General features: G+C 37.2%; 1 protein-coding gene and 1 long non-coding RNA gene across 4 annotated transcripts in view; both read right to left on the bottom strand.

The window, feature by feature from the left end:
• Positions 1–2,067: 2,067 nt before the first annotated feature.
• Positions 2,068–6,692, bottom strand: LOC139958897 (uncharacterized). The gene is made up of 2 exons (XR_011789899.1): positions 6,429–6,692; positions 2,068–6,370 (listed from the first exon to the last, which is right to left on the bottom strand). It is a non-coding gene; the product is annotated as an uncharacterized lncRNA (long non-coding RNA).
• A 1,236-nt stretch (positions 6,693–7,928) lies between these two features.
• Positions 7,929–14,711, bottom strand: part of LOC139958944 (diacylglycerol lipase-alpha-like) — a 55,214-nt gene continuing 48,431 nt past the window's right edge. The window contains exons 11-17 of one of the 3 annotated variants that reach the window (XM_071956438.1): positions 14,563–14,646; positions 13,388–13,524; positions 12,294–12,435; positions 11,570–11,781; positions 11,184–11,310; positions 9,938–10,883; positions 7,929–9,296 (exon numbers count right to left, since the gene is read on the bottom strand). In XM_071956438.1, coding sequence (XP_071812539.1) covers positions 9,058–9,296; positions 9,938–10,883; positions 11,184–11,310; positions 11,570–11,781; positions 12,294–12,435; positions 13,388–13,524; positions 14,563–14,646 — 1,887 coding nt within the window. In that variant the 3' untranslated portion in view covers positions 7,929–9,057. The remainder of the gene's footprint in view (positions 9,297–9,937; positions 10,884–11,183; positions 11,311–11,569; positions 11,782–12,293; positions 12,436–13,387; positions 13,525–14,562; positions 14,647–14,711) is intronic. The other 2 variants (XM_071956515.1, XM_071956599.1) reach the window with 2 other exon arrangements.

Below are 14,711 nucleotides of genomic sequence, written 5' to 3' on the forward strand. Positions count from 1 at the left end.
CATTTTATAATGATATTGTTATATTAAAATTAGGTGCAAAAATCTTCTTCTTAACTAAATTTAATTCGTAAGTAAAAGAACAACTTAGAATATAGTTAAGGAGCAAGGGCACTACAATTTGGTCCATGTACTACTTAGGAAATAAGTCAGAGTTTGAGATAAAAAAAAGGAAATGTATGTTAAAGGAGCAGTCAGAATCTCAACTTGTGTAAAACTACATATTTTTTGTATTTGATTCAATGTGAAATGCATGAATGTTTATTATATACGATACCTCAAAAATTACCAACATTTATTTTATTTTAAATGAAACCCCAAATGTTGCTTTGACTTACAAGCTATAAATATTAATGAAGCATGCTTGCATGTACATGAAAGCTCACAGGTGGTTTGTCCTGAATAGTATATGCAACATGGACTAAAACAATGACTGTTTAAGTGTCCAACTAGAGCAAACTCAATCAATCTGGTTTGATCATTTCAGAGATAATTTCAGACAGAGACACGGAGGTGAATCGATTCTGTCAGGAGACATCGACCACCAAACAGCTCAATCTGTAATTCAGATTTATGACACAATTTTAATTCTTCAAATATTTTGAATGTATTGAGAATAAACTAAAACTGGCTGAATTATTCACAAATAAGTCTCAATTGATGATGAAGGGAGCTGCAACTATTGGCAGGTTTAATCATTTTCAACTAGACACTGTTTGTTTTAGTAAAGAGATGGGCTGAAAACCCACTTACATTGCTGGTTAAGTAGTATGTTTCTATTGGACTTAAAATCCAACCTCTGCTACACAGGTATACACACAAGCAGTATTTACACAAAGGCATTTTTAAAATATTTAGATTACAGAATTAGTGTCCTCTACCTCCACCCCCCGCCTAAACCCTCCACTTCCCCCATCACATGCCAACTTGATTTAATTTGTACCCGATGTGTGGATGTATATTACTCGGGTACACTTTGCATTTCACACAGATTTCACAACATAACCGGATAAATGATCTGTTTTTGTAATCCACTTTAAAGACAGATTGATGTGTTGGGTAATGACATTTCCCACCATGCAATAGAACATGTTGGACACAGTAGTCAGTAGTGTCACATTAATGTCACAGTATGTACACACAAGATGGTGCAATCAGCTGGTAACCATTCTGATGACATTATGGCAACACCTATTTCAGTCAGCATTTTGCATGCACATTAGGCTATGAAAGTTTTGTAGGGTCTGGGTGTTTTTTAAACTTTTTTTCCAAAAGTAACTTATTTTCTGGCATTGTTAGCTTACATTGTTTATGTCCATGTATGTACTGGCGTGGTGGGAAATGTTACAATTACAAACATTTAACACTGTTGTTTGTAAACCTCACCTTGAGCTTAATATGGTCGCTATGTTACTATAAAATTTCTTACATGCTATGCAAATGTTTTTTTCCTAATCAGCTGCTCTACATAAATAGCTTTCATCCATATTTTAATATTTCATTCCTTAACCTTCTTAATCAAGAATGGTCATAACTATATATGTAATGACACTGTGTATATTTTTGCTTGAAATTATCTACTTTCAAACTTCCTGTGAACCTTTCCTGCATGCCAACAATCTGAAAAAGAATTAATATATGATAAAGCAAATGTATAACAATGTGTTACACACTCTCTTTTTTGTGAACTCTTTTTTTCTTGTATTTTCAACTACCATCATTACACAGTGGAAAACACAGGAAGCTTTCCTGGGAAGCTCTCTTTTACTGGTTAACTTGGATAAATTGTTCCACTTTGACCATCATATTCCATTAGTGGGTAAGGCTAGGGGTCTGAGGTAGGCCTCTTACTGACTTGACCAATAGCCTTTCACGAACCAAACTTTCTCACAACATAATTCACATTTATCAAACTGGTGTGTTTTACAACTACTGATCATTACTCAGCATATTAATTAATGTTAATTTATTTCAGTTGGTTGCAATAATAGGATATAAAGCCTTTTGTCTTTAATCACACTCGTTAGTGTAGCAGTCTTTACACAGGAATCAAGAAGACAGGACAGGTGGTAATGGTAGAATATTTAGTACTTTATTCCATACTCTCTCCATTCAAAGCACACTGTTACCATGGAGATGATACAAACATCTCGACACGGTGTGACTGTACTATAATGATACACAATCCACTCGTCTCAAAGTTGGTTAAAGGAGCTGCCTCAGATACAAAATTAGCAGCAGTAGTGTAAGAATTGACTGACCAAAGTACAATATATACAAAATAACAAACTACATACCAAACAATTGCACAGTCATATTGAATGATAAAAAATAAAGAAAAGAGTTTGTGTTAAATTACACAAGATTTGGCTGATATAGGTATAAACTACAAACTATGCAATCATTCTACTTAAAAATGTTAATAGAAATTGTAAAATATATAAAAGGAGAAAAATACATGATTTGTGGTAGGCCAAGTAAACAAATATGAATGGATCAAACAATTATTTACATAGCAAGTAGATTCAAAGGAGAAACGGTCATTGTTTTATGATGCTAACAGGGCAACATTTAAATCTGGAAAATCAAGTTGCCTTACACATATATATATATGATATGATATGGTCAGCTCATTTTAAGATATCACTAAGAAAGGAGACTCCTTGAAATCCAAAGTCGCCCCTCCCTCGCCCGTCATCCACCCCCTACACCCCGAACACAGGATATTTGAATATCCAAGCCACCGACTCTTCAAAATGCTACAGTTTGTTTTTACTTACCACAATACAAAGGTCGTCATGGTAATTTAACAATATATATAATAGCCCTATAGTATATGTGGGTTGCTGAGATGTAAATTGATACGTTTATCAAAGTAATATGATATTTACATATCATAAACAGGTCCTTGTGTATGAGTTTGACACCCAGAATATGTATGTTTAAAAAGTACAAAGTCAATCCTTATCAAGTGGTTTACATCAGCTAAGAAAACATAAGCAACTAAACATAGTATGAATATGAAAACCTGGTTACTTCTTTTAGGATATATATCAGACATTATAATATTTGCATTATTCTTAAACTCACCACTGATCAATTTCAAATCATGTAAAGAGCTTGCGTCAGATACTGGGGCTGAGGTAATTACACCCACCAAGCCGGAACAATCAAAATTATAAAATAATAAAATCTAGTTAGTTTCATTTTTACTGTGAATCTGAGACCATATCTTGAACATATTCTGTGATATTTATCTTTACGATGCTTAGTAAACATGTATCACTGTTTTCAAGTAGATTAAGAACAGACCCAGTCTATAACAGATTGGGTTTCTAGGAAGCATTGCATGCACTATTTATAGGTTCTGATTGCCAAGAAACTGAGACAAAAGTGGCACAGCAAGTTGTTTCAGACCAGGAATTGATACCTGTCATTACTTTTTATAAAGAACACGTTAATAATATCATACTTTTGAAGAAAAGTCACCCAGGAATGAACCTGGGCAAGAAAAAATAAACTACCGAACGACTGATCCGCTCTCAACCCCAGTCCCCTTGCATCGGGACTGTGACTGTGTAATCATCCTCAGGTGTGTATCACATTCTCCCATGAAGGGAAACAGATACTACACATGATCTTAGCCAAAAGGCAGTGAAGCGTTAATATCATATTTATGTTACCTTCTCATTGAGGTGTAGGTGGCTATGATCGCCCTACCAGACTTTCTTTTAATCTGTGACTAATCCTTACTGTGATATAGAGTAAGACAACAGCTGTATACAAATCTATGAATTGATATAAAACTATGAATTAAATTTGAATATCATTATTACTACAGTATTTATGAGATATGATACGCTTACATAGATACTAAAATATGATTAAAATACTCCATTTTGTAAAAGACTATATTCAGAAATAATGAAAATAGTTGGCAGTTTTGGAAACAACTCCAAACATATTTCTCTTTATCACTGTACAACTTACTAATCCTTCTTTGTTCGAAAACTGAAGCATTCTCTATTAAGAATATTTCAGTTAAATGGTTACAACCATTATTTTACCCAATATTTGATTAAAATTTACCTCATGCATATTCATACTTTGACAAACCATCCATTATTTCAACATAAAACATTTTTGGTGCATTATCATTATAACACATTACATTGGCTGCTCAACAAACCCCAACACATTTCACACTGTCCCCTCTCCAACCATTTGCACATTAAGGGCAAACAGGGAATAAAAGGTAAAAAAAGGAAACTTTCAAAATACAAATTATGTGTAAAATGAAACAAGAATTTCAGTTGAGATTGAAAGATACCATATACAGGAAAGCCAGTAAATTTGTGATCAAAATCTGAATTTTTTTTCAAATTCGTAATATATGAATATTACCACATGAAAAGTGTTAGTAGTTTTTCATTGGATACTTTGATTGGTCCATTTAGTGACTTGAAAATGTAATAGATGGAAAACATTCTTCATGACACATCCTGACAGATAAACAAATGTAAAAAATCAGAATACACCTCAATCTTAGGAGATTTAGAACGGTATCCAATCATGTCAATTAGAACTAAACAAACAAAACCTAAACTTAAACATCTTCAAAAAAGCTATATTTTAAAGTATTTTCAAAATGATTGAATTTATTTTAACTTACTTGGAGTCTATCAATCTTGACCCAAAAGTCACAGAAACTGGTAATATTTCCTACCTTAAAACTAGTTGAAACCACTTTTACAAGCCACTTGATGCCACAAGTGTGGCCTACACAATTACACTTTAATACTGATATAGAAACAATGATGTCACTACTGCCAGGAATGGGACATCCAAGCCCTTCTGTGTGGGCCACATGATAGGTAAATGATTCACTGAAAAATAGATCATTTACTTGGATCATAATAATAATAATCAATTTTAATTTTTGCTATTTTGGAAAAATTGTAATCAATTCATGAATAGTAATAAGCTACAAAGTACATCTTCCTTTTATTTTCTGTGGCATTGATGATTGGCCACCTGTATCACAGATGACTAGTCACACATTCGTGAAGAAAAAAAACATTTATTTATACAAAGTGGCTATTTTTACGACTAGGAGTAACAATAATTACCGGTTACGCATGCGCAGTTGCTTTAACGTGGCTATTTTTACGACCAGGAGTACTATTTTTACGACCAGGAGTAACAATAATTTCCGGTTAGGGTTACCCCTACTACATGCGCAGTTGCTTTATATACTTTACTGCGCATGAATTCGCCGAAGTCGTAAAAATAGTTTATAAATAATTGTTACTCCTGGTCGTAAGAATAGCCACGGCCTTATTTATATGTGGTCACAGGTAGAAGATAAGATCTTCCATCAACTTATGCTTATTCAGTGCTCGATGTTAGAGCTGGAAAGAGAATAGAGTAACTATTGTAGTACTAGAAGTTATTTATAATCATCAAACAATAACTTTCTTATTTGAACATTGTATGACTGCATTTCTAGAAGATTTAGAACTATCAGCACTAGTCTATTAAAGCTGTAAGTTTGAAGAATCCCAAAATATATCAACTTGCATTTTTCCTGAGATGATGAATGGTCATATCAAAAATAATTTTTAACTTGATATCAGCATAAAATTTTAAACTTAAATTGATAGTTTTACAACACAGGAGTTATGTAACAAACAACAAATGTTACAACAAAAAGTCCTGAAAGTTCCATTTTTTCTAGCCTCAAGTTCAACTCAACTGAAATAAGGAAAAAACAAATCACAAAATGTCAAATGAAATGAACTCTTTGGTACAAGAGAATTGATCAACCAAACGATGAGAAATCTGTGAGCCTTAAGGGAAAGAACTGCCACACTTAGGACATTTTCTATAACATATATCAGATTTGTTTACTAAAGCATTGTTTTTGTTACCAATCACTGCTTTAATTATCGGTAAATAGAACTACCCAGACTTATTTGGTTTAGATGGATGCTGAACATGTTATAACTACAACTCCTTCACAGTTGATATGTTTTCAGTTCCTATATATTTCTAGATGACCATCAAGGCATCAACCTCATACATGGACCTGTAGCATGTAGTTCTTCACACTGTCGTCCTGTACACATCAACCTCATACATAGACCTATAGCATGAAGTTCTGCACACTGTCGTCCTGTACACATCAACCTCATACATGGACCTGTAGCATGAAGTTCTTCACACTGTCGTCCTGTAAACATCAACCTCATACATGGACCTGTAGCATGAAGTTCTTCACACTGTCGTCCTGTAAACATCAACCTCATACATGGACCTGTAGCATGAAGTTCATCACACTGTCGTCCTGTACACATCAACCTCATACATAGACCTGTAGCATGAAGATTCTTCACACTGTCGTCCTGTACACATCAACCTCATACATGGACCTGTAGCATGAAGTTCTTCACACTGTCGTCCTGTACACATCAACCTCATACATGGACCTGTAGCATGAAGTTCTTCACATTGTCGTCCTGTACACATCAACCTCATACATAGACCTGTAGCATGAAGTTCTTCACACTGTCGTCCTGTACACATCAACCTCATACATGGACCTGTAGCATGAAGTTCTTCACACTGTCGTCCTGTACACATCAACCTCATACATGGACCTGTAGCATGAAGTTCTTCACACTGTCGTCCTGTACACATCAACCTCATACATGGACCTGTAGCATGAAGTTCTTCACACTGTCGTCCTGTACACATCAACCTCATACATGGACCTGTAGCATAAAGTTCTTCACACTGTCGTCCTGTACACATCAACCTCATACATAGACCTGTAGCATGAAGTTCTTCACACTGTCATCCTGCACACATCAACCTCATACATAGACCTGTAGCGTGAAGTTCTTCACACTGTCGTCCTGTACACATCAACCTCATACATAGACCTGTAGCATGAAGTCCTTCACACTGTCGTCCTGTACACATCAACCTCATACATAGACCTGTAGCATAAAGTTCTTCACACTGTCGTCCTGTACACATCAACCTCATACATAGACCTGTAGCGTGAAGTTCTTCACACTGTCGTCCTGTACACATCAACCTCATACATGGACCTGTAGCATGAAGTTCTTCACAATGTCGTCCTGTACACATCAACCTCATACATGGACCTGTAGCATGAAGTTCTTCACACTGTCGTCCTGTACACATCAACCTCATACATGGACCTGTAGCATGAAGTTCTTCACACTGTCGTCCTGTACACATCAACCTCATACATGGACCTGTAGCATGAAGTTCTTCACACTGTCGTCCTGTACACATCAACCTCATACATGGACCTGTAGCATGAAGTTCTTCACACTGTCGTCCTGTACACATCAACCTCATACATGGACCTGTAGCATGAAGTTCTTCACACTGTCGTCCTGTAAACATCAACCTCATACATGGACCTGTAGCATGAAGTTCTTCACACTGTCGTCCTGTAAACATCAACCTCATACATAGACCTGTAGCATGAAGTTCATCACACTGTCGTCCTGTACACATCAACCTCATACATGGACCTGTAGCATGAAGTTCTTCACACTGTCGTCCTGTACACATCCACCTCATACATGGACCTGTAGCATGAAGTTCTTCACACTGTCGTCCTGTAAACATCAACCTCATACATAGACCTGTAGCATGAAGTTCTTCACACTGTCGTCCTGTACACATCAACCTCATACATAGACCTGTAGCATGAAGTTCTTCACACTGTCGTCCTGTACACATCAACCTCATACATGGACCTGTAGCATGAAGTTCTTCACACTGTCGTCCTGTACACATCAACCTCATACATGGACCTGTAGCATGAAGTTCTTCACATTGTCGTCCTGTACACATCAACCTCATACATAGACCTGTAGCATGAAGTTCTTCACACTGTTGTCCTGTACACATCAACCTCATACATAGACCTGTAGCATGAAGTTCTTCACACTGTCGTCCTGTACACATCAACCTCATACATGGACCTGTAGCATGAAGTTCTTCACACTGTCGTCCTGTACACATCAACCTCATACATGGACCTGTAGCATAAAGTTCTTCAAAGTCTCCTAATACACATGTGTATTAGACACCACAGTAGATGTCCTACAATAGACAACATATAATTATACATGTCTTCTACTCTTCATTCAAACTTGGGTGAGTGTCCTCACTGAGAGTTAGGATAGCAATACATATCATTGCTACATGACAGTCTACATATCACAAGAGCCTCACTGAGAGTTAGGATACGTTAGCTTGAACTACACATCATTGCTACATGACAGACTATGTATCACAAGAGCCTCATTGAGAGTTAGGATACGTTAGCTTGAACTACACATCATTGCTACATGACAGACTATGTATCACAAGAGCCTCATTGAGAGTTAGGATACGTTAGCTTGAACTACACATGATTGCTACATGACAGACTATGTATCACAAGAGCCTCATTGAGAGTTAGGATACGTTAGCTTGAACTTCACATCATTGCTACATGACAGTCTACCTATCACAAGAGCCTCATTGAGAGTTAGGATACGTTAGCTTGAACTACACATCATTGCTACATGACAGTCTACCTATCAAGAGCCTCATTGAGAGTTAGGATATGTTACCTTGAACTTCACATCATTGCTACATGACAGTCTACCTATCACAAGAGCCTCATTGAGAGTTGGGATATGTTAGCTTGAACTACACATCATTACTACATAACAGACTATGTATCACAAGAGCCTCACTGAGAGTTAGGATACGTTAGCTTGAACTTCACATCATTGCTACATGACAGTCTACATATCACAAGAGCCTTAACTTCAAGGCTATTGGTTTGTAGTTCCTACCTTAACCCAGATATCAGATAAACCCTTAGGAAGCCCGAGGGAGGAAGACAAGCTATTCCAACAGCCATGCTGTTGTCAAGTCTCGGCAAGAGCGTTCATATTTTTTTTCAAGAGACATGAGATGAAATCACCTTTTAATCTAGATATGACTTTATTCTTTGGAGATAAATCAAAATTTTAAGGGAGGAAACTTAGAAGAAGTTCTTGGAGTGGATATTTTAGGTTTCTTTCTCCCACCACTGAGGGATTCTTCTAAGTTAATTCTGTCCAGCGGTTGGTCTTCGTCGGTGTCCTCATTGAAGAGGGTGTCATCTGAATCTTCTGCGCTTGAGGAAACGGGACAATACCGAATAAAGCCTTTGAGGTGTGGGCTGGAACTCCCACTACTCACTGGATCCATATCATAACCTGAAAAAAAACAAAGAAAAAAAAAAGCAAGAATGAGAAGAAGCAGGAGTAAACGTATACAAGAACACTCAGGGGAATTTTTCAAGCTGACTTGGCAAGCCCTCAACTTCTCCTACCTCCCCACCCCCCCCACCCATCCACACCCTAACTGTCCCTTGTCCTCTCCTACTCCACAGACAGAAGTTCACAAAGCACTTCTCACCATAAACCATTTCTCATTTTATTGGGAGGTTTTAGACAATCAAAGTATAAACCAAGGATACTAGATGGGATGGGAGCCTGATGCTCTTTGTTGGTCACTCCTCCCCACTCTCCTATCCTCTCCTATAGATGAACACATCCATCAGTGAATAAGAAATGATGAAAAGAGAACACAGGAAAAGTCATCATTCACATTACCTTATTACCCCATCCCACTTCCCTCCCCTACCCTCCCCCCCCCCTTCAAAACATTCTTCCCCAGAACTCTGATTGACCAAAGGAAAAGTCACAATACTACATCATAAAATCAATCACAATATACTTATACAAAGTAAATGAACAATGGCAAGCTGCCTGGGAAATTATAAACACTTGACAAGAGCATTTTCCATTACAGTTCACTGTCTGTGACTTAGACTGGAACACTGACTTGAACTCACGTCTAAGTTTTGGCGTTTCCTCCTGAGATTCTGATGTATGCGGGGAGTTCCGTCCATTGTCGTATGTTAAAGTGTACCTATCCCTGACAGATGTGCGACCTTTGACATTACCGAACCTGTCCACCAATTGAGTACTCTCGGGTCTCTTCAGATGCAAAGTCGGAGAGATGTTCTTCGAATCGTCCCAGGACATTCGCTTGTTCGATTCTATCACAGCGTTTGTCACAAAAGAGTTGCCGGGCTTCGGATCTGGGAAGATTTCTGTTTCATCCATATCGTGGAAGACAAAGTAACAGTATCCTTCAGAATGAGTACTTAAACGGTTCTTAGCCTTCTCCTCTGGTATATCCAGGGACCCTCTAGCGCTGCTGCTTTCTGTGTCGATGCTGGTCAAAGACTCGACGCTAGCCATCGGTGCGGACTTGTTTGATTCCTCGCTCGCTAATCTTTGCCTCCTACGTCTCTCTACCTCAGCCTGGGCACACTTCCTACACGGAGATACTAACGTGGAGTCGCTCTCAAAGAGATACAGATCTTCGTTTCCTGGTCCCCAGGATCTCCTCGATACGACACCTGGTCTGGATGCATATGCATGAGATGCAAATCTACTTGAATTAATGGATCCAGAACCTCTCTGTAGAGTTGACCCTGGACTTGCATAATCAGACGTGGAGGTTTTTTGTTGGCCAGAGTAAAGTTTCAGAGAATTATCAGCTTGCGGACCAGAATATGCATTAGGTAATGATGACGAATGAGATGATATGTGCCTCTCATCTGTATTAGTTTCTGTCGATTCTGGGATGGGGTGCATCTGTAGACAAGAGGATGGTGGGGATCCACTGGAATGTGATGGTTCATTGGTAACATCCTCCCCAATGACGCAAAGACGAGACACAACTTTGTTGGCCCAGGTGGGAGCCTTACGGAGCTTACTGAACTCAACACACTGAGGAAGGAAGGAAGTAAGTAAAGAAATAAGTGCAATGCCTGTAATAATAAAACTTTTAAAAAAGTAAGAATATCAAGAATGTATCATATCATGTCTACCTAGTTCAACCTGCAATCATATCTACCTAGTTCAATGGTCAATCCTATTTACTAGCTTGCATGCTGGATATCAAATGGGATAATCTGCTTACATTTTAAGAACTGAACAAAAATTTAAATATGCAAACTTTAATATGCTAAAAATCCAATAGTGGTTTTGTAAACATTCAAAGATATAATTGATTACAATGATGTTTACCTTATTTAATGCTTTCTGCATTCCTTTTGGCATATGATCATCAACAATCACTGGAGATATTAATACTTCTTGGAAATCTGTTTGGTCCCTCCGTATTACATAATAACCAACAGACTTCTTGTCCAAGCTGATGTAAAATAAAAAAAAAATTAAATTAAAGCAAAAAGGTAAAAAGTCTTAAAGGTAGACATTCCAACTAGCTTGTCTTTATATTAAGACAGCACTGGGCAGCACTGAGCATGCTGTAGTACATGATACTTACCTCAGCTTCAGTATATTATAGAAATGGTTTGTTTGAAGGTCTAAAATTGTGACACTTGAAAACTTCTGGATATAAATGTAAAATAATCAAACACACAAAACAAATTGTGAAATCTGTAACATACCCTTCTCGCTTTGGGTTATTCCTGACAATATGGAGAATATTTCCTGGAGGATACAGAAGATTGTGGCTGGTGAGGTTGAGAGATGGATTCGTTGGATGAGCGTTGCAGGTGAGTTGACGACCGGGAGGTGCCTCTAATGTACCGTCATGGGGAGCAATGTTATCAGGATGAATACGACAGCAACAGCAAAGTTCACCAAGGATAATACTCCACTGTAAACAAGGATCATCAAAAATATTTATCTTTTAATTTGTTAATTTGAAACTTTTGAAGATAGTTCTGACATAGTGGTTTTAGCAATCAATGCTTTCCACAGACCACAGCTCTCTTGAGATGGGATCCGAGGAAGACTGCTTTAACTCTGTGGTTCTTTCAACTTATAATCAGTTTTTTTCCAGTAATGCTAATATGTGGTACAGATACACTACCTCAAGATGTTGGCCTCGTTTGAAGATTGAACATAACAAGGCATTTCTCTACTATAATGTGTTTTCCAGTTATGCTAATCTGTGGTACAGATACCCTACTTCACGATCTTGGCTTCGTTTAATGATTGAAGATAACAAGGAACTTCTCTATTCTAATGTTCTTTCCAGTAATGCTAATCTTTGGTACCGATACCCTACCTTAGGATGTTGGCTTCGTTTACAATCCAACATCACATGGCACTTCTCTATTCTAATGTTTTTTCAAGTAATGCTAATCTGTGGTACCGATACCCTACCTTAGGATCTTGGCTTCGTTTGATAGCTGCCAGTAAATCCGTTCGGAGCAGCTCCATCTGGGATAATCCCACCCTAGCCACCACATCTTTGCCATTTATAACTGAGGTAGTAAATTCTTTTGTATACTCAGCGGCTGGGAGGCTGGAAAGAAAACAATTTCAATCATATCAATATCTTTTATATCTTTGTGAAATGATCAGGAAGTCATGAACTAATTTAAAGAACTCATTTCACAGGTAGAATTATTTCTGCAACTATAAGTCCAATCCATTTAATTTGTACATGTGTTAGTTATTCCACTCAAAGAATTATTTTCCTAGCTATAACTGGTTGCCTTGCAAGATCTGCTTTGAAAGGTACATTCAAATTTGCTGCTAGAAATAGTAGTACAGCTAGCAGCCTGTTAAATGTACTGCTCAAATTTAATTGTTAAGTCCTAAGGCATATCTTAGGTCAAATTAATGATGTTGTTAAGTGTGGTTGTATAGCTGCAAGTTGTTCTCTAATGACATTAAGTTCATAGAAGCTTAAATTTCAAGGTAAAATTTGTTAAATCTGGACTAGTTCTCTTACAGTTACATCCAAACTTGACGACTAATGTCAAAGCTATAACGATGACTGCACTGGATCGCCATTGGCTCCCTCCTACATAGTCAAAAATCAGTTTCTTTGCACAATAATTGCTACATAATAACTGCATGCTAAAACACAATAATTACATACTAACATTCAGTTCTACTGATATAAATACAGTCCTAACAACTAACATCAGTTCTCAGGTGCTACAGAGAGAAATAATTCTCATGTTTCAACTAGTTCTTCAGCAAGAATAACAGACATGAAGTTAAACTTTTCCAACTTACAAATAATTTGAAGTGGAGGAGAACAGCCTTCATGGTGGCATATATATATAAAAGTAACCAAATTGCATCAATGCTATTTTCCCATAAAAAATGAGTTATTCTCCAATTGTTTCGTAACAAAACAACATCAATAGTTTACACAAATGGTCAGAGATGCATACATCTTGGTTTGATATGCTTCCTTCATGGATTTCTTAATTCTAGCATTGGCACCACTGTATTTTGTTTACCTCAGTAAACCCCCAGGAGGAGCAAAGCAAATGACTTGGAGGGTGGGGTAGTCCGGTTTCAGCAGTATGCCAAGAACAGCAGCTGCACCAGCCCCAAGGGAGTGGCCAACAATTAATAATTCATAATCATCGCTGTCCTGTAAAGCAAAATAAATTTATAAAGTCAGGCATAGAGCTGGGCAAAACACATCTCAGAAATTATTGAATATTCAATATATATTTATATATATATATATATTTGATGTTTTCTACATTTTGTGAAATAGTGAACTATGTTGTAAGTAGTATGAGAAATGTATACCAAATCCATTCAAACATTCACTGTTAACCTCAATGCACAAACACACAAGAACACACAGTGGCCAAAATCTGTTTATTGGACTTTACGTAGTAAACAAAGTAAAATTAAAATATGTCAAAGAGAGAACCAACTAATTAAAAACTGTCTGCTTATAAACTACAAAAGGCCTATTTAGGAGAAATTATGTGTAAAAGTAAGTTGGCCTGGCATTTTGATCCTGGCAGGATCTTCTTCAAAAGCTAAATGACATCATTTAGCCTTTGAAGAAGATCCTGCTAGGATCGTCAGGCCAACTTACTTTTACAAATTCTCCTCCACAGGCTCTCTAGTGAATAAGCAGTTTGCTAACAGTTTTATTTTATTTTTTTATTTAGGAGAAATTATAACAGTTAGAAGGTCTGACAAGGATCTTATTCAGGAATAGATTGTTCTTATAGAATTCCTCTGATTAATATCCTGCTATGAGTTAAACATCAGGCCACCTTACCTTTATACATAAAATGATTTCAACAGCCTTCACTTATCAACTCTAGTAATCCTGCATTCTAATTGGCTATAAACTGTGAGCAAGGTGTTTGCTTATTTCACTACAATCGATTGTTATACATATTAGCCTACTGTCCAAGACACCAGAGGCAGCTCTGAATTTTCCCAGGCCTCTTGTCAGCCTTTTCATGGGTTGAACAGGATGGAAATTAATTCACAAAGAGTACGCTTTTCTCTTGTTTCAGTATATAAAATCCTTTAAATGGAGAAACATAAAACGCTTTTCTTCATCAGTTAGTTTGCTCGGTGGATTTAATCTGTCACAAACGGCCGGGGAAGTGCAGTTTATATCCCAGAGTAAATAACGTGATAGTCCATAAATACTCACCACGGGTAAACAAGAGAATGCTTGGGTGAGTATAGCTTCATCCTGGAGTTTATCTTTGATGTAGACAGCAGCTGCAATCATTCCCTGTAATAAAACGGAAGCGGATTAGTGTGAGAAGGATGAAGGATGACATTGCTTTACCGAGAGAC

This window comes from Apostichopus japonicus, chromosome 1 (genome assembly GCF_037975245.1).
Source record: "Apostichopus japonicus isolate 1M-3 chromosome 1, ASM3797524v1, whole genome shotgun sequence".
In the NCBI taxonomy this organism is placed as follows: Eukaryota; Metazoa; Echinodermata; class Holothuroidea; order Aspidochirotida; family Stichopodidae; genus Apostichopus; species Apostichopus japonicus.